The 20,704-nt window shown below is 39.3% G+C and overlaps 1 protein-coding gene across 9 annotated transcripts in view; it reads left to right on the top strand.

Annotated features, from left to right (window-relative positions):
* The window catches only part of NTNG1 (netrin G1), a 338,068-nt gene that overhangs the window by 236,418 nt on the left and 80,946 nt on the right, over positions 1-20,704 (top strand). For all 9 annotated transcript variants that reach the window (XM_023258950.2, XM_011285034.4, XM_019837535.3 and 6 more), the window contains one exon: positions 15,600-15,772. In XM_023258950.2, coding sequence (XP_023114718.2) covers positions 15,600-15,772 — 173 coding nt within the window. The remainder of the gene's footprint in view (positions 1-15,599; positions 15,773-20,704) is intronic.

The following is a 20,704-nucleotide window of genomic DNA, read 5'->3' on the forward strand; positions in this document are numbered from 1 at the left end:
TTACAAAGAGCCTACTCCAGACCAGGCACCATGAAAGGTCCTTTTCAGGAACTGGGGGTTTAGCCTGCCCATCACCTGACCTCATGAAGTTCAGAGTCCTGATCCCTTTCCTTCACACTGTAGTGCCTCACAATGCACTCAAGTTTCTTCTCATTCTTCTGTTAAATATAAAACAAAAATGAGAAGACCTCATGACCTTAGAGTAATTGAGGTGAGACAGCAGGTCCCTTCTTTCTGTGGATTATTGTTCTGATATCGTTCAGAAATAGTATAAACTTAGCCACCGGATCTTATGTATTATAAGCATTTAACAAATATTTCATAATGATTGATGATGACAGATGGGAATTAAAACTTATCAAGTTTACCTTTTTATGATCTGTTCATGGTGGCACTTGACATGCTATCTCATTCAAAAGTCAAAATAAAGGGTCACCTGGGTGGCTCAAGTGGTTAAGCATGCAACTCTTGATTTCGGCTCAGGTCATGATCTCACACTACATGGGATGGAGCCCTGCATCATGCTCTGCACTGACAGCACAAAGCCTGCTTGGGATTCTCTCTCTCTCTCTCTCTCTCTCTCTCTCTCTCTCTCTCTCTGCCCTCCCCAAGGAACACACACACATGCACTCTCTCTCAAAATAAATAAACATTAAGAGAAAAAGACCCAGCTCTTAGTTTCATTGATATAAAATTAAATTAATTAAATAATTAAAAAATAAAAAATAAAATAAAATAAAGCCTAACAAAGTCATTCACTTTCATCTCTATGTTACAGGTGAGGAACTAGCTTAAGGTCAAAGAGTTTAAAAGTGATCATAGGGATATTCAAATCTAGGTCTTTTCTAACTCCAAAATACAGCACAATTTTGGCACCTTAACTTAAAAAGTCAGTTCATTTTACAGAAAACAAAACAAAACAAAACAAAACACTTTTTATAAAAATCATGTAAGGTTAGAACCAGCATACTTTGAAATTATCCAGCATATTCTAATGCCTACCTCCTAATGATAACATATGTCTGTTTTGCAAGTCTAAATCCTTGGCAGAAAAATCTGGTTGGCCAGACTTTTCCAAGCCAGGCCGTAAATTTTGGGTTGTTGAGCAATTTCTGTAATGACTGCTTATGGGTAATAGGTCCAGTCTAGTTCAATCATTTTGGGAGGTGGAAGAATCATGGGGAACTAACATGGCATATTGTATTAGGATCTTTTGGTTGCTAGTGCCAAAAATAAATAAATAAGTAATTCAAACTAGTTTAAACAAAATAGAGACTATTTTGGCTCACATAGTTAGGAATCTGGGACACAGTTAGATTCAGACAGGCTGACAGCATGAGCTACACAAAGTCATCAGGATATTGTCCCTATCTCTTGGCTTGTTCTCCTCCGTCTTGGCTTTATTCTAGGCCGAGATTCTCCATGTTGTGGACAAGATGGCCATGAACAGTTCCAGGCCACCTGCTACCAGGGTAGCAGTACCACAAGGAACAGCACTTTTTTTACCCTCATACTCTCAGCAAAGGCCCAAAGGTCCGTTTTCACAGGGATTAGGTCCTACTCCCATCCTTGAACCAATCATCATGTGTCCAAGAAGATGGAATGGATTGGTAGGCTCGGCTCAGCCTCTCTGTTCATCCCTGGAGCTGTAGGTTGGAATCCCCCACCTCAACCTCCCAACATGAGGATGAAAAAAGGGCAGTCCCACAGGGTTGTTACCAAAGGAAAAAGAAGTAGGAATTTGAGGGTGCAAAAACTGCAATGTGCACCCCCCATTTCAGTTTAGATATTGCCAGAGGTGGGGTAAATCACACAGCCAACATAAGCCTTTTCTCAAGCACAGACCAAACTTTTCACAATTCAAAGAAATTAGTCCCTCAGGCCAGTGTAACACATCCAAAGTGAATCACCTAGTTAGTGATTAAGCCCGGGTCTCTTGATCACCTATCACTTGACTCTAAAATATGACCATGATCCATATTAAATTATTTGAAATTTCACTTCTCACGACACCTCACTTCTCATACATTTGGTGCAGACCCCACCTCTGAATATTTCATTATATAAGTGAAGAGATGGTGATGGGGACAATATTATTAATCTCGTAGCTACAATCTGGTTATTTTTCCCTGACCACATCCTATCTGTTGGATCTTTTGAGAGTTCATTGCTGTTCTTCATTTCTATTCTCAGAGTTCTTTATTTCTTTGCTTTAAAGCCTTTGTGTCTAATCTTAAGTGACATACAGTTCAGGTCATCGGCCACAGCAAGTAAGATCAGTCTCTTTTAACAGATGGGTTTTTTTTTTCTTTCCATTCTCTCTGTGTGTGTGTGTCTGTCTCTCTCTGTTTCTCTCTCTCTCTTCTATCTTCTTTTTTTTTTTTTTTTACTTTTAAACTTCAACTTTTTCAAGGCTTGCTGACAAAAGTAGGCCACCAAATAAGGGGAAAAAAACAAAGGCTTTGCTAGGTGTACCCTTCTCTATTGGATATTATTTTATTTCTCAGAAAAGGGAGAATTAGAAGAAAGCTATTTCCCCCAATTTTCCATACCACCCATGGGAATCTAATTCAATTTCCTCTCAAATTTTGTAGTGAAAAGTAAAAATATAGAATCAGGTTGCTGTAGTGTATTCTTTTGCACAGGTGTGACTTTATTTTTTATGTGATAAAACTGTTTATTCAGCCTGGTTCATTTTTAATCAGACTCTACTATAACTATTTGAGGAAATAAGACCTTTTTTGAATGGATGAGTGTACTTATTTAAAAGACCCCCAAGCTTACCTGACAATCTAACCTGATAGCGGAATCCTACGGTGTCAGAGGGTTTTTAGGTCTATAGCCAGAGTTTTACTGAACGGTGTGGCTTTGCAGAGCACAAGAGGACTTTAGGTTTATTCCTGTCCTATTTTTCTTTTGTCCCAGTTTCTCCTAGAAAAAAGGAGAATTATATTTTTTTAATCCAAGAAGTATATAAGAAATTATCATGGGATAGTCCAAATCAACTGGAAGTAAAAAATAGGTGAAAGAAATATTTCACTTATGTAGTTCTATAAAGAGAAAAAAAGAAATGTAACTTAGCAGTTGTTTACTGTAAACCACAAAATGGATGAATATGTGTGAAAATAATAACCTGATTACATCAACAACCTTTATAATGGCTTCTTATATCAGGAATATATTTGGTTTCCAAAAACAGGATAGCTGACTGCCTTAAACAGGGTGAAGCTTGTTTTCTTCAAGTGAGAACACATGGGAGGTGGGCAGGCTGGGGCTCAGGGTATAAGAGCACCATCAGGCCTTAGTTTCCTTCTGGCCTCCCGCTTACCCATCATTAAATGGAACTTCCATTCTTGTGGTTGCAAAGCCTGGAGTCCCCCTATTTCTGTCTGGATCCCAGACAAGAAGAAGGAAGAAATGGCAAAGTGAAAGGGGGCAAAAAAAAAAAAAAAAAAAAAGAAAAAGAAAAAAAAAGGGGAAGGAATGATTCTTTTTAAGCTGTCCCTGTTTAAAAACTTTCAAGGGGCACCTGAGTGGCTCAATCAGTTAAGCGTCAGACTCTCGATCTCAGCTCTGGTCATGATCTCACCGTTTTCGAGTTTGAGCCCTGCATGGCATTCTGCACTAACAGTGTGGTGCCTACTTGGGATTCTGTCTCTCCCTCTCTTTCTGCCCCACCCCCCATACTCTCTCCGTCTCTCAAAATAAATAAACTTTAAAATGAATGAATGAATGGATGAATGAATAAATAAATAAAAATAAATAAAAACCTTCCAGAACACCCCACCTAGTGACTTCTGGTCACATCCCACTGGTCAGACTATATAACATGGTCAACCATAGAGGCAGGGAGCCTGGGAAATGAGTATTGTAGTTTCCTCACATGTTTTGTAGAAAAAATCAAGAGAGAAAGGGATGAAAAGGACTTTTAGATGGCAAAGCCATGAATTTCCCATCTCTCTCCATAATAACAGCTTGAATACTTCGTATTTACCAGAATCTGTAGTACATACTTTACGTGAACTATTCCATTTAATCATCATAGCAATCCTATGTGATAGGTACTAATAACAGTCCAAAAATATATGTGAGGAAACTGAGACTCAGATGGAGACACCCACCAGGTTCATGGCAGAGCTAGGACTTGACATCAGACCCTTTGTCTCCAGAGTCCAAGCTCTTAACACCATGTTGCCCTGTTTCTCTTATCTGGTTCCTTGAACAATGATCATCTCTATTTCTGGAACCGGAGACCCCTAAATTTTCTGTTTTCTCAAAAAGAATTAGAATGGAAAGGTTCACCATGGATATATTAAACATCTAGGTTCATCTATTAGTTGCTAATTGGCCTTGGATTAGTTTAGTTTTAATTTAACAAGCTCTTTACCTCCCAATCTCCAGATTGATTGGTTGTGCAGAGAACAGTGGCAGTCTCAATTGAGATAATTATCTTGTTATGTCTTTTATCCTTCAGCACCTCTTGTCTAACCAGATTCCTCATGAGTGTAATAAACAGGTCACAGAGCACCATCGTATACCTACTCCAATCTTAGAGAATGCATTATCTCGAATTTATAAGCTCCTATTTTTATTTTATTTTACAGTAATGGTATGCTAGTCTCCCTGGCAAGCTTTAGAAATAGAAAAGAGCTATTTTTAAGATTATGTAAAAGAACCAGTAGTTTAGCGAGTCATGTAATCTGAGGTTTCACTACAGGTCGGTTTAGGGTTTCAAGCAAGATTTAAGTGTAATTTTAGAGGGTTTCTTAAATGTCATAAGGATGTCTAAGTCATTTATTGCTTAAATGTACAAGAAGGATTTCTAGCCCCTGTTCCATCAATTTTTGGAGCAAATAAATTACATATTTTTTAAAAGATGGTAAGATCCCAGTGTCTGTGAAGAACTTGATAAGGATCTCAGGCTTTATTTCACACTCCTGGAGAAAACTGTGTAACTGTATATTTCTTTGCTTAAAAAAAAAGAAAAAAGAAAAAAAAAGATCTGTACCAATAACTTTTCAAAACTAATTCTTTCAATTAGTTTCCTCAGGACAGGAAAGCCACCATCAACACGGGGCCATATTACATACTCAATATATTGTGAAAGAATGAGCTCAAAAGCTATGTGGAAATCTGTCCTCTGGGTTTGCAGGGCAGATGCCTACAGTCCTAGCGCCTCTCTTTCTTCTATGCCTCTCCTATAATACAGGAATGCAAACCCAAGTTAGATGCCCAGACTCTTTGTTAGTATGTGAGTGTGTGGCTGCTTTCCAAAAATTGTTGTAAGTAGATATCTATTTCACATCGAACTTTGGCCATTGCATAGTTTATAACAATAAATCTTCTGAAAACATTTTTGCTTACCAGTGGTAACTACTGTCAGACGGCAATTAGCAGGTTTTATTAATGGAGGAAGGAGTAGGAGAATGCTGGAAAGATTTGAGCTCTCTCTTTCTTCATGGGATCAGGATCAGCAGACCCATTTGATAGTTGAAAATCTGGCCTTTTGCTATGAGATAGAAGTGATAATAGTAATAGCTTATAATCATTACCTGCTTACTTGCCAGGTGCTATGCTCAAATATAAGTTCAGATGTGTGTAAGATAGATTCACATTATAATAACCTTAAACAGTATTGAAGAGGGCATCTTTTGGGATGAGCACTGGGTGTTGTATGGAAACCAATTTGAGAATAAATTTCATGTATTAAAAAAAAATAAGAGCCTTAAACAAAGTAGAAGTTTTTTCTCTCTCCTTTCTCTTGGGAGGTAGGTCCTCCATGGCTGGAATAGTGGCTCTATCTTTACCTACTCTATGACCGCAGTGAAGGCTGCCTGAGGGCCCAGGTTCCACTAGTCATGGTTACTGCCATGGTCCATGTTGTCCAAAGTGGATCAACGCCACATTCGTGTTCCATGAAGTAAATTAGAAATGGAGGAAGGAGTGTAGCCCAACAGGAGTGTCACACACAGACATCACTCCCACTAATATGCCAATGGTGGGACATAGTCACATGGCCACACCTAGCTAGAGGAGGTGCTGGGAAACATAGTCTTAATACGTGTGACTGTGCCCCCAGCTAACACTGTAGTGGTATGGAAAAAGAAAAGATACATCAATTAGCAGTCTCTGCTGTCTTGTAATCTATCGTTTAAGGCCCCCACAACCCCTAAGGTAGGTATTTTAATTATCCTCATTTTACAGAGGAATAAAATGAGCTTAAGGAACTTGCCTAACTTCCTGCCAAAGCCAGACTATTTGACCTCAGAGCCCAAACTCTTATCCACTGTTTTTCTGCCATCTCTGTGGACAAATACCATATTTTTTAGTTTACTTTTTCATTTATTTAATGTACAATTCAGTGGTTTTTCGTATATTCAAAAAATTATACAACGCTCACCATTATTGAGTTCCTGAACACTACCATCAATCTAAAAGAAAACCCCATCCATCAGCAGTCACTGTCAGTATGCCCCTCCCCCCAGCTCCTAGAAACCACTTATCTACTTTCTATCTGTATAGATTTGCCTATTCTGAGTATTTCATACAAAAGTAAACATACATTTTGTGGCTTTCTGTGTCTGGCTTCTTTGATTTAGCATTATGTATTCAAGGATTTTTCCATATTGTAACATGTACCAGTACTTCATTCCTTTTTTTTCCTCCCAAATAATATTCCATTATATGGATATACTACACCCTCTTTCTCCATTCATCAGTTGATGGATGTTTGGATTGTTTTCACTTTTTGACTATTATGAATAATGCTGCTATGAACATTTGTGTACAGGTTTTTTTGTGGGCATGTATTCAATTTTCTTGGGTAAATACCTAGAAGTGGAATTGTTGGATCCTATGATAACTCTATGTTTACCTTTTTGAAGAACTGCCATATTGTTTTCCAAAGTGGCTAAAAAAGTTTACATTCCAGGGCGCCTGGGTGGCTCAGTTGGTTAAGCATCGGACTTTGGCTTAGGTCATAATCTCACAGTTTGTGGGTTCGAGCCCTGCGTCGGGCTTTGTGCTGATGGCTCAGAGCCTGGAGCCTGCTTTGGATTCCGTGTCTCCCTCTCTCTCTGCACCTCCCTGCTCTCTCTTGCTCTCTCTCTCTCTCTGTCTCTTTCAAAAAACATTAAAATTTTTTTTATAGTTTACATTCCTACCGACAATATATTCCTACCAACATCATCATCAGTGTTTACCATCTTTTTAAATTATAACCATCTTAGTGGATGTGAAGTGGTAACTCATTGTGGTTTTAATTTGCACTTCCCTAATGACTAATGGTGTTGAGCATTTTTTCCTGTGCTTATTGGCCATTTGTATAAATCTTCTTTGGAGACCTATCTATTCAGATCCTTTACACGTTTTCTAATTTTTTTTTTTTGTCGTTTTATTATTCAAGTTGTAAGAGCTCCTTATATATTCTGGATAGAAATACGATTTTGATTAGTAAGTATAAACAGTTTTTAATATAGTTGAATTATTTAAGTATTCTGTGATATATGAATCTGCAGATTGATAGCCTTGACAGAATTCACAAACAAAAATGGTCAGTTCAGTTTGTGAGTACAGCTAGCACCTTAGTACTACTCACATTTTAGGCCAAAGACTGCCCAACAGAATGTAGGCAGAAGTAAGGTTTGTATATGGATCACACCCATGATTTTAGTTTTCCTGTGCATCAGGATTTTGACACGCTGGTGACACGGCAGTGCTTCTAGCCCTTACTCTACATATAAATCACCTGGCCATCTGGTTAAAATGCAGATTCTTCTTCAGCAAGTCTGGGAAAAGCCTGAGATTTTTAACAAGCCCTCAGGTGATCCTGAAACTGCTGATCCAGGGACCTCAATTTAGGTAGCAAGTGTTAGTAGAAGTATTAATATCGCTGTTGGGAACCATGAGTCTAATTCTCCTTCTACAAACCGATTTGCTTTCTTCTGCCTCAAATAGACTGATGTCCTAGCTCAAACCTGGCCTTCGGAATTGACTCTTGACTACCACTTACCAGAAGTGCTTCTTTGAGCAAATCACTTAACTGCTCTTCACCACACTTTCCACATCTGTAAATTACAGATACTTATACTTCCTTCTCCCAGTGGTAATGAGAATGAGGTGAAATAACATACATAAGGCATCTATCACAGTTCCAGATCTATATTAGGACGTGGTTAAGTGTTGTTTTTTTTCTTCTACCCGCCTTCAGCGTTAGGGGCTGTCCCTCTGTTTTGTGCAAATACAGCATTATCAGTGGAGGGACAAGTGAGTGTTACTACCCTACTTTCCTGTATTGTCATGATTAGATCAAGCATTGTTACTGGAGTCCAGATCTTGGGCCCCACAACGGTAGAAATGAGGCCAGACCAAGGCACAGGCGAGGCTCTACTGGGGCTATAGCTCTAGCTGGAAGGAGACACATCACCAACACACAGGAGTTAGGCTGGCTTCTCCAAACAAAGGGGAGTCCCTGCTTATATAAAGTCCTCTGAAAGTTGCCAGGTCCATTATGCTAATAAAGGATAGAAAAGTGCCTTGTCCTGATTGGTTGATTTTGGCAAGCAACTAAGACAGTTTATTGGTGTTTTTTGGAGCTGGGGTCTTTCAGGCTTGTGGCGCCTGTTTGTTTCTGTGCCAATAGGACATAGCTATGGCTGTTGTTTTTAAGTCAGCCTTGTATACTAGTCTGCATCCCAGTTCTGCACTGTAAGAGAAGCAGCTTAGCAATAATAGTCAACATGAAATGCCCCAGGTGTATAATGTTTTTCACCTGGGGCTTGTTCCCATGGTCCCTGGCATTCTCGGTATTGCCCTCTTGAAGGTTTGTAGTCTATGTGTATTTCATCTTATTTACTCAAAAATTGTATGTTCTTGGACATTAGGACTCTTTGTCATCTTCTGGTTTTGAATCCCATGGGCACTCTCCTGGTGCTACCCAAGAATATGTTATTAATTAAGTCTTACAGAATGAATAAGCCCATTTCAGTCGTGGTAGTGGCAGTAGTGACTATAGAAGTAATAACATTTATTAAGAATTTTGTGTCAGACATTATCCTAAAGGCACGCGTACATTATCTATTCAATGCCCAAAACCGTTCTTTGAAACACATCCATTTATTGTGTCTGTTTTACAGACGAGGCAGCTGAGACCTAGCCATACTTAGACAGCCTTCCACTTTTGGTGGTAAGAGCAGAGTTCTGGAGGCCGGCTGCCCGCAGTCTAAATCTCTGTTCCGTCTCATTCTAGCTAGAGAGATGGGTTTGGTTTCTTAGCTGGTCAATATGCAAATACATCATCTATAATTAATGCCAATCCCACAGTATTATTGTGAGGTCCGTGTGAACTATACAAAAAAAATGCTTAGCACCGTTCCCACTACTTGGAAGTATTCCACACCTTCTGTTTACGTGTGTGTTTGTGAAGTCATTTATCCAATGGCCTCACAAGTGGCAAAGGTGGGATTTGAACCCAGGGTATCTGACTTAATAATCAATAACTCATAATTTCTAAATTATGTTGCTGCGGGTCTCCTATTTCAAATAATCTGTTGAGGTGGAAACCAACAATTCATGTGTCAAAGTGAAAAGAGAAAGGTCAAGGGGCTGCAGAGGCAGAAAAAAAATGTGGAAGGCATTTTGTAATTTATCACCTTTTGAAAAAGACATCTTCAAAGCTCCAGTGTTTGTGCGAACTCATTTTCTAGAAGCATTTGTGTGGCTGCTGCCAATCCAAGCCAGAGGGTGCAACCAGAGACTGAGCCAGGTTTTGTCGTGCCCAAAATTTACACCCTTTGGGAGTGGAAGGGTGCTCTCATTAAGGGAAAGCCTTCACTACTTAAAAAATGCAAAAATATCTTATTTGTGAAAATTATACAAAAGCACATGACCACATGAGAGCATTGCTAGGGTCCTCCTTAAGGCCCTGAAAAGGCCGTGATGCTAAACTTCATTCGCTTCATGGTGAATCCTCCTCTGGCACAAAAGTAGTCAAATCCCTGACCTGCAAAGCAGCAAGCCTGGCTTTCCTTCCTGTTTTGCTTCAGAAAGGGCCAGTTTCAAACTTCTGTGTCTTGGTGCCTCTATTTGAAACACTAGTGATAGATTATATATATAGATCTCTAACTCACAGGAAATTCTGGTGGATAACATGTTTCCCAGAATAAATATATTAAATTATCTTGAAAAAAAAAACAGGCAGACTGTATGGGTTTTTCATACCTACTGGCAGGTGGCACACATCTAAATGTTGGAGCCTTTTTATAAGCAGGATTAAATTGACTCATGACAGCTGGTCACTAAAATACAGGAAGTGCAGACCTGGTTGAAAGCAAGAATACACTGGTTTTCATCACTCGCATCAAAGAACAGAGCTCGCTTTTTTTGTAAGTCCGTCTTAGCAATGCCTTTATTTGACAGTGTATGTAGTTTGTCACTTGTGCGCAAGTGGATCTTTGAGGTACAAGCAAGTCAATTCCATCTAGAGTGTCTTGGTGTGAGTTCTATGTGTGTAAACAGAATCAGTGAATAGGTTTTAGCTCTCCAGAACATCAGATATTTCACTGTTAGCAAAGCCTGTTAGGTCTCCATTTGTACAGCTCCTTCCCTGCCCAATGTAATGGTAGACGAGGGAGCTGGATGACCATGGAAATAGATAATGAATCTGTCAGAGACAAGTGGTTGCCCTGGAAATCTGACCTCCATCCCATCACAAGGCTGGAGGTCATATTCCCAGGAATTGAGAGCAATTTCCTGGCGTTGTGACATCCATTTCTTCTTTTTTTTCTGCTGGAGGAAAAGATACTCTGGCAGGGGCTCTAAATAAAGAATCTTAGTGGCTGGTTGGAATGGGCTGATGCGAATAAACCAAGCTGTAGAGAAGGAAAGAGAATCATTTTCAAATACCAGCCAGTGTTGTGGTACCTCAATGTCCACTTTCACCTGTGCTGCCCAGGTACAACAGTCATCACCAGGATGGAGGAAACACAGTCCAGAAGCTAGGCTAGGTCAGCAGAATGAATACTAGACAAGTTCCAGTTTTTGCCAGAACCCAAGCAAGATTGCCAAACTTGAACCTGAACCAGGTGGCCGTTCTTCCATGAGAAGTTGAAGCCAAAAGATGAACATTCCAGAATAATTATGCTGCACAAATGCTTTGTTTTTGTTTTGTCTTGTTCTTTCTCCTCTAAACTGTGTTGTTTTCCTGAGTCTTTGAGGCATTTATTTTCGGGCTTTTTTTTTCTTGTGTTAGGTTTCCAGCATTTGGCAAATTCTCTGGAGTTTGAATAGTGTTTACAAGGTTTTACCAATTTTATAGAGTTCTCTTTGCCCATTATGAGGTTAGTTATGTAAACCAATGATAAGGGCATGTGGTAGTTTTGAGCACATGTCAAGGAGTTTTTGATTTATTACAATACCTATTAATTCTGTTTTTAGTCCATTACCGTGCTAGACATAGTAGAAAAGATCCATGAAGTTTCTGCTTTCAGAGAGTTTACTTGTTTACACTCATTTGTTTATCTGTCAAATATATATATATGTGTATATATATATATATATATTTTTTTTTTTAAGTACTTACTACGTGCCAAGCACCTTGACATGTGCTGGGGATGTTGCAATAAATAAGGCAAACATGACTGCTGCCTCCAGGAGTTTACTCTAGTAAACATGCTAGAAGAAGAAACTATGAGAATGCAGCCTATGTCTAAGGCAGAGATAGTGTGGGCTTTATCATGTGACTGGCCTCACCCAGTGTCCCAGGAGCACATGGGAAAGGTATTCTGGTGGGTCAGACAAGCACTCAGATAACTGACCAGCAGATGTTTTTTGAATGTCAGTTAGCAGCCAGACACGGAAATTTCCAAGTTGACACCTGAATGGTAAGAATTTTGCAGATGAAAGGAATAGAAATGGTAGAGCAGAATGTTGCAAGCAGAAGGAACAGCTTATAAGATTACCTGAAGGCAAAGTTTGAAAAACTAAGTAGTGTTGCTGGCAGTGCAGATGAATCTAGAGAAGGGAGAAGACACCAACTTCAAAGGGACTTGGAGGCCACATGACAGAGTTTGGACTCTATTCTGAGAATAGTGACAAGTCTTTAAATGGTTCTAAGCCACAGTGACCCCAATATTTTTGTGTAAAGGATTATTTTGACTGTTGTGTTGAGACTGGGCTAGAGAGGAGCATGACTGGAGGCAGTAAGGTCTGTTGAGAAGCCATTGTAATAAAGCAGATCAGAGATGATGACAAGCTTAACTAGGGCAGTGGCAATGGGTGGCTGGAAACATGTGTATTTGAGAGTTATCAAAGAGGAAGGAAGCCCAGAATTTGGTGAGAGATGGAGCAATAACAACTTAGATGTGATAGGAAAGGAAGAGAGGCATTCTTAACCAACTGCCTCAAAGGTGATGCAGTTTACTGAGACAGACATCTCAGAAGGAGGAGTGAGTGGGGAAGAGAGGCTCAGACTTCCGTTCAGGATCTGTAGAGTTTGACATGCCCAGGAGAGAGATCCATGATAGATCCAGAATTTATCAATATGTCAATCAGGTAATCTTCACCTAGTAATAGTGGAGGGAAGGTTTCTATCAATCTCTGTGGGTAACAGAGAATCTCTGAATCTCCTAAAATGTTTTCAAATGTTAAAGCTTATCTTTCATGTGCTTATTATTTCAGGGTGGGGAAGATTATGGAAGTTTGTTTTAGAATGCAAGTTTCCTGTAACCCAAAGTTAGGACCTCTGTAGTTAAGGACCACAGAGGAAATTGAAGGGACGGCCTTTTGTAAGAGTGTCCGAAAAGACTCACTTAGGCTGATGGTTCTGAGCCAGAACCCCAAGAACAGCATATAAAAAGAACACACAGAAGAAGGTTCTGAAAATGCACTTGAGAATCCAGTGAGGACAAAGTATCAGGAGAAAGGGAGTGGTCAATACCTCAATCAAAGGGAGAGATTCAAATACCCCTGGGTGGTCAAATGAGGTAAAGAGAAGTATCCATTGGATTTTCAACAAGGAGATCATGGCAAGAGAGGCTGTGGTGGTGAGAAAGAGAGAGTGAGTGGGAGATGAGAAAATGGAAAATTCAAGTACAGGAAACTCAAGAAGGGAGAGGAGATTGTTAAAGAAGTAGCTGGAAATGAAGACAAGGTAGAAAAGAAGTACAGGGTAGATATCCACCCCCCCACCCCCCCCCCACCCACCACCCACCCCCACTTAAGATGGGAGAAATTTGTGCAATAAGTCAACATTTTAAAAGCTCAAAGAGCCTCAAGGAACAACTGACAAAACCAAATACACAGAAGCATTTAAGGGGATCAGAAGAATAGAGCTCAGGGTGCCTACACTGGTAGCATAGGTGATTGGGAAGAGTTTGAATTGAGTTGAGCCTTTGAATGATTAGCTTTTGGACAGGTGAGGATGAACCATTAATTGAAAGAAATCTGAGAGAAATAAGATTAAACATTTATCCGTTCCTCTTTCACCTTCTTTTGTTATTCAAAGAATATTTTCTCAGCAAATATAAGGTCTTTAGAATGGAAATTGCCTGTAACACAGAAGGTGACTACAAGTATATGAAGGTATTAACAGTTACAAGACATTTAATCCAACTTACAATTACTTCTTGTATTCTTGGTCTTCCTACATGAAACCAGCATATCCTTTGGGGTCACATTATTCTTTTCCCCATTTGGAATTTTTAACACCAGATAGGGTGCTAAATCAGTATAAGCTGGTGCTTCTATCACTTAGGTTTCTAACATCTTCCATATATACAAACACACCCATAAATAAAGCTGCTAATGTTGATGGATAAAGATCCTTCCATATACAATTTGGCACAATTGACTCCCTCCCTGCATAGAGGAGATTGCTGTAAGACCTAGCTCATAATTAAACACTATTTCACTTAACCGAATTATTTTTCTCTTATCTTTTTATGAGACTGCATACATGTTAATTTTAAAGGCTTTGTTTATGTATCTAAGTTGAAGAGGTATTATTTAAACAGCAGCCTTTCAATTTACTACAATTTATAAGTATACAGAAGGCAGAGTGTAGCTACAAGTATTACGAATTGTGCTAGACCCCTGAGGAAGCTGAGGTGTGGTCTTTACCCAGGGAGGTTTGAGGGAGGGGGGCAGGGTGGGCATTGCTTTAGGGGCCACACCTTTTGGTTAGAAGAGAACCCAACAGCTCTCAGTAATGGTCTTAGCTATTCCTTTGCTTCCTTGCCATAAGTATGGGCCAGCCTACCAAACAGATCATCAGTGCACAAGGGAGAACCTCGGATGTTGCTGTACAGACAACATAGAAACCCACATCAGTTCTTAAAGAACCTTATTTTCCTACCTAAGAAAGACTACTGTTACCTTTTCTAATTCATGACACTTTCCACAAAGGAAAACAAATGTAAAGCACAACAATATTTCTTTGTCTTTATGAAATTTGGCTTTCTATATTTTTGTCCTACTTCTTGGGAGAGGCCAGACTCATTTAAAAATTCACACACACACACACACACACACACACACACACACACACACACAAATTACATTTTCCCGATTCTGACTCTGACATGCCTTGACCCTTTATCCTTCAGCTTGGGTGTCCTAGCTCTCCCCTTTGTGTGGATGCATGGCGTCCTGCATACACTATTCTGGCCTCTGGCCATGGTCATCCTGTCAACCTAGGTTTTACTTTTCCACAGGATGCGACCTGTGCTTGGGAAGTTACAATTTATAATCTGCTACCTCAACAAATATCCAGTTGGCCTTTGCAATTTTACAGTCCAGGATTTTGGATAGGGGGATGCATTTTTGTGGAAATTGCATATTTCATTGTGGCCTCTCATAGATCACAGTTTTATTCATAGGCACCAAAGGCAATAACCCAGCCACATATAGGTTTTTGTTTTCTAGACCTCTAAGCATTTTTTTTCTGAGTCATTTGAACCATTCCTGAGAGAACTTTGTAATTGTCTTATTTGCTGTGAGGGAGCAATCTAAGGACTACTCAGATTGGGTAGAAGCCTTGGTGGGAAAACTTTGGATCTGGGGTAAGGTCATTTTTGAGCCCGGAATATGAATATCTTATTATGACCTCCTTGGGTCTATAAAATAGTCTGAATAGCAAATTGTCTTAATGGTTACATTTCCTTTTCAACAAAGAAAGATTGCCTTTCTGGTTTAAGGAAAAACAGAAGATAACATTGTTCTTCAAACCCAGATGAAATCGTCATAGTTTTGATAATATTACAGGAAAACTGCTCCCTAAGTAGTTTGATACCTGTTGGAAAGCCCTTGATTTTTTAGCACAGTTGTCTTACCTCACATTCAGGTCCCCACTGAACGGACTGACTCGTATTAGGATTCCTCAAAGTGTGGGAGGATACAGACTGTATCATAACCCCACCTCTTCCCCCAAGGGCACTTGTTGAAAAGATTCTGAGGGTAGGGCCTCCAAATCTATATTTTGCCAAGAGCTTGTAGGTATCCAAGCACAGCAGGGTGTGAGAACTACCACCCAGGAGATAGATGGGTAAAGCCTCTGTGATCACCAACTTGACTTAACAATGAACTCTTGTTTCTCCTCTCTTTAGGTGCAAATGTAATCTCCACGCCACTGTGTGTGTGTATGACAACAGCAAATTGACCTGTGAATGTGAGCACAACACTACAGGTCCAGACTGTGGGAAATGCAAGAAGAATTATCAGGGTCGGCCTTGGAGTCCAGGCTCCTATCTCCCCATCCCCAAAGGCACTGCAAATACCTGTGAGTAGCTTTGCTCTGTAACACCATATTTTGTGCACGATGAGATGAGCTGAGAGTTCTGCTCAATTTCACTTGCGATTGTGCTTTTTTTGTTTTTATTCTTACCGTTGTCCCATTCCTCTTCAAAATGCAGCTGAAGCTCTAGTCCCTATTTTACCACTTGTAAGCACATTTTCACACTTGGCTCATCTGTTCAATTCAGTCTTCCAACATTCACATCAAATGTGTTGGGAAATGAAGGAAATCAGGAGAAATTTTGCTAAGTGGATGAAACAGGAGATGTTTGTTTTTCTCCACCAAATTAATTTCCAATTAAAATAACAACAGCGTTCAAAACTCCCAATGGTAACTTAATTTTAACCATAAACAACTCCAGAAATTCTCTAAATGTTTATAATCCCATTTCCCCTACTGGGTAACCTGAGAGATGCTTTGTCCAGAAGATGCTTCCCTGTCTGATCTTACCATAGCCTTAGCTATGCCCAGTGAAATAATTGGCTTTTTCCAAATTCCAGCAGTTAAGGTCATGCTTGGCATGGATCCTGTTAGCAAAAGCCACCTTTTGACACAGAGTGTGATTGTAGGCCTTGCAGGTGCTACATTAAGTTAAGGAACGTCTGTGTGTATGTGAAAAAAGCATTGGCCTTATCTGTGTTTACAGGAACCATAACAGGTGCCCCATTACCACTCGTGTATGCCCCACTAAAATCCCTGAACATCCATAGGAAAACACACTCTGACATGCTCAGGCAGAGAAATGATTACTTTCAGAATAAACTGCCCAATTCCATGGGTGGACCGATTAGCCACCTGTAAAAGCCAAAGGTTTGCCCTCTTTCAAAAGTAGAGGAGGGGTGAGGTTGAGAATATACCTAGTAAGTGAGAAATAACAGAAATAGCAGGACAGTGAGCAGTGGGAGAATGAGGGCTTGAAAAGCCACTCACTCTGTGCAAGGCTAAGAATGTTATCAGGTACTTCAAAGCAGCAGCTGTGAGAAACCAAAATCTAAAAACTAGTATCACAGGAACCAGGACCTTATCAAGTTAAATGTAAGAGTAATGAAGCGAGAAACAAGCCATGAAGTAAGGGGGCATGAAATTATGATAAAATTTCTATGAGGCAGAAAAAAAATTCTTCAAAAGATTTTTAAAAATCCCTATTTTTAAGGGTATTCAGTTTCTTTCTGTGTTAAAGAAAAATTGACAGTCTAGCTCCTAAAATTAATACATAAAACTCTATTGAACAGAAATGTTGATTTTTCAAGGTGATTTTATTAACAGAGACTCTTTTGGCCATCCTCAATTGTTCAGGGCCGTAGACTCATGAATTCAGAAGGAATCACAAGGTTATTTGTTTGCGAGACCCTGTGGCTGCCTACCAAGGGTCCCTATCACTACACTTGTCATATTTACTTTAAAGGTTTCCCAAAATGAAAGTGGCTCGGATTTCATTTTTGGTGTCTGCTGCTTCTTTAGTGGGACAAGATGGAACAGAGGAAAGTTCACAGACACCTGCCAGCCTTCTAGCTCATCCTCAGGGCTGACCAACTTGACAAGGCTACCAGAAAGACAGCTGGAGTGGGCTGCTACTAAAGGCATTGGTTGCTATTCTAACATGACTTCTTCTGCTTGTAACTGAGCTTCGAAGTCTTGTTTATTTCAAGACCTTTTCACTAGGAAGAGCTTCTTGTGCTAGCCAAGCTTTCTCACTGTGATGGGTTTCTTGTATTCTCCATGGACATGATTTACTTACCCATCATCTTTTGCACATTGCAGAAGATCACCAATTACTCCCTGGCCAAAGGAATGCAACCTCTTCCAATTTTCTTTGTGGATTCTATTGCTTATCAATCCCTTAGTCTTCAACTGGCCTTTTCTATACTTGTAGACTTGTCCCCATCTTTGTTACAGTAGGAAGATGACAGGGGTCATAATGACCAAGGGGGCCCAAGTCAATGTTTCTTTCAGTCTTTAGTATGCAGAAATTAAATGAAAGATTTTAGAGATGACTGCAGTGGTTCAGTCTTGCAATGGAAAAGCCTTACAGTGGAAAGAACCCCTTAAATTAAATTTCTGATACATCAGACTGTGCTTTAAAATGTCCAAGGATGGAAATAAACAATTCAGTGGTTTAGTACACAGGTTCCAGGATCAAATACAGTTTATCTATTCACTAGCTGTGTGACCTTGAAAAAGTTAAACTAACCTCTCCAACACTTGGTTTCCCACCTGTAATGTGAAAATAATAACAGTTCTTACCTCATAGGGATTTTGAGAGAATTGAATGGCCTACTGCGTGTAATGTGTTCAGCATAACACCTGTCACCAAATAGGTGTTCAAAAATAATTTTGATTTTGGAATTTTTTTCATAAGGCATGCTTGTTCATTATTGGACAGGTTTCATTGTTATAAAACTTATTTATTAATATCAATATTATCTCCTAATGTCCAGTGGGTTTTTTTCTCTTTAAGTAGTGAAAGAGTATATGATCCCTGTTTCTTTTCTTCTCCAGGTTAACATCATCATCCTTTTTCATATAATAAGATTTTCATGTCTCTTATGGGGTTGCTTGCCCCAGAAGTCATCTAATTTTTTAGTGTGAAAATGTCAGCCAAGCACAAGACTCTGGCACTGTTGTGATTCTTATTCATACCGGCTTTTTCTTACACACATGCATACATGCTTTTGTGTACATGACACACACACACACACACACACACACACACACACACACAACTCTAGGTGGTGCATCACAGGTCAGTTATTTAAGAGGAACACTTAGGATATGTCATATCCTAATACAAAAGTACAAAACCTAAGAAGTAAAAAAAAGAGTGGCTACAATCTCTGAGCCCTCAACGTCAACTTCTCAATGGCTTCGAAAGGCTATGCATCCTGGATAATCTCTTGATTTAGCAGAATCTCCGCAGCCAGGATAATTTTTTTTAAGTTTTCATTTATTTTGAGAGATAGAGAGTGAGAGCAGGGGAGGGCAGAGAGAGAGGGAGACAGAGAGAATCCCAAGCAGGCTCTGCACTGTCAGCACAGAGCCTGATGCAGGGCTCGAACTCATGAACCACAAGATCATGACCTGAGCCGAAATCAAGAGTTGGACACTTAACTGACTGAGCCACGCAGGTGCCCCCAGAGTAATTTTTTAGTAGGAAGGTCAATTCCTGTCCACTCTTAGCAAAAGAACTAAGAGAACTTCATTAAACTAGAAAATTAGAAGATCTCCATTCACAGACAATTAACCCATTACCCAGAGGTACTGTAAACCAGGAGTTTGCTGGGAATTTTATGACTTTGGAAGTCCTGAATTCTGGAGCATCTCCAAGGCCACTTTTGTAAGGAGCATGTAGAGCTAGGAGAGAAGAATACAGATCCCCAACATTCTAAAATAGAGCCACCCCTATTTAAATAGGGGTGGAATAGAATTTTTAAATTCTAAAATAAAGCCACACCCCATCTGTGAGACACATCACATTTCCCTATGCTTTTCACTGCCATAGGCTTGGCAGAGGCAGAAGTAATAACTCTTGTGATTATATTTTTATTCACCATGTTTTTTTGTTCAAGACCAGTGTGTTTTCTTCTTGGTCTTTTAAAGCCAAATATATATATATCAGAATGTTTTCCTTGTTTTTCTACAAAGCTTATGTTTTCTCTGTAAGGCATCTTCTCCCCATTGATCTTCATTCTATTTTTGATAGTATTCTCAGCGTCCTTTAATTTCTTTTCTGTCTTCAAAGTAGATGGCAACTCTGTCCAACTTCATGCTTCATCATGATTCACTTGATTGCTATTGTCCAGCTCATGAATAAAAGTATTAAGTAGCACATCTTTAAATTTCTGATCCCTGTGGAATAACACACAATATTTTTCTACATATATATGCTAAAAACTCAACAATTAACTTTTAAGAACTATAAGTGTAAGAAAGATAGTACAATACCATCTACACCTCTGCTTCCCAAAGTGTGTTCTATGACCCTTTAATGAATTCCATGGTCAAATAAGTTTGGAAAATGCTATGAACTATACTGACTCTTAAGATATTCATATTACCTTATTAAAAACTTGAGAATCCGATAGTAAAGTAACCTATTTTACCCTGTTTTTCCCAAAATTAACTGTTCATGGAACATTTAATAACTTTCTATAAAACACTCTTTGGGGGATCTGCTGCACTAATCAATTTCTACAGCCTAGTGATAGAAATGTCATGAAGACAGACAGAAAGCCCATCTAGTTCCACTGTATTCAATCTTTCACTTTCTTCTTACCTACACAGTCTAATATTCTTCAAAGAAAGAAAATTAAATTGGTCTGACATTGACATTATTTGTTTGTTCAGAAATCCAACTTGAATTGTTACACAATATCTAGGTCTCCTCTGAGTAATGGAAAATAATTTGATGATCGTTCTGTTATTTTCTCTAGTATTAAATTCACATTGACCAATTTATATTTTCCCAGGTGTACACATGTGTGTGTCATTATCCAGACAATTTCCTAAGTGCTTTACATGCATTAGCTCATTCTTAACTCACAACATTCTTATAAGGTAGATGCTGTTAGTTTCATTTTACAGACGTGGATTTTGCAGACTACTGAGGACGAGTATTAAGGTTTCCATGACTAGTCAGGGTGAGCAGGAGGATTTGAACCCACATATATCTTGACTCCAAGGACTGCACATTGTACTATATTGCTTCTCAGGTTAAAGTTTAATGACTTCCTCTGTTCTCCACTGGGGTGTGCACATTCTGACACCTGCTTAAACAAGTCAGTCTTCTCTAAACCTGGTCTCTCCTACTTCTCTTCCTAGACTTCTGCTTGTTATTTCTTTGCCTTCAGAGACTCCCCATCTGCCCTTGCTTTCAATTTTCAAGCTCCACACCCCTGCTTCTTCTCAGTCTACAGTTTT

This window comes from Felis catus, chromosome C1 (assembly GCF_018350175.1).
Source record: "Felis catus isolate Fca126 chromosome C1, F.catus_Fca126_mat1.0, whole genome shotgun sequence".
Lineage (NCBI taxonomy): Eukaryota > Metazoa > Chordata > Mammalia > Carnivora > Felidae > Felis > Felis catus.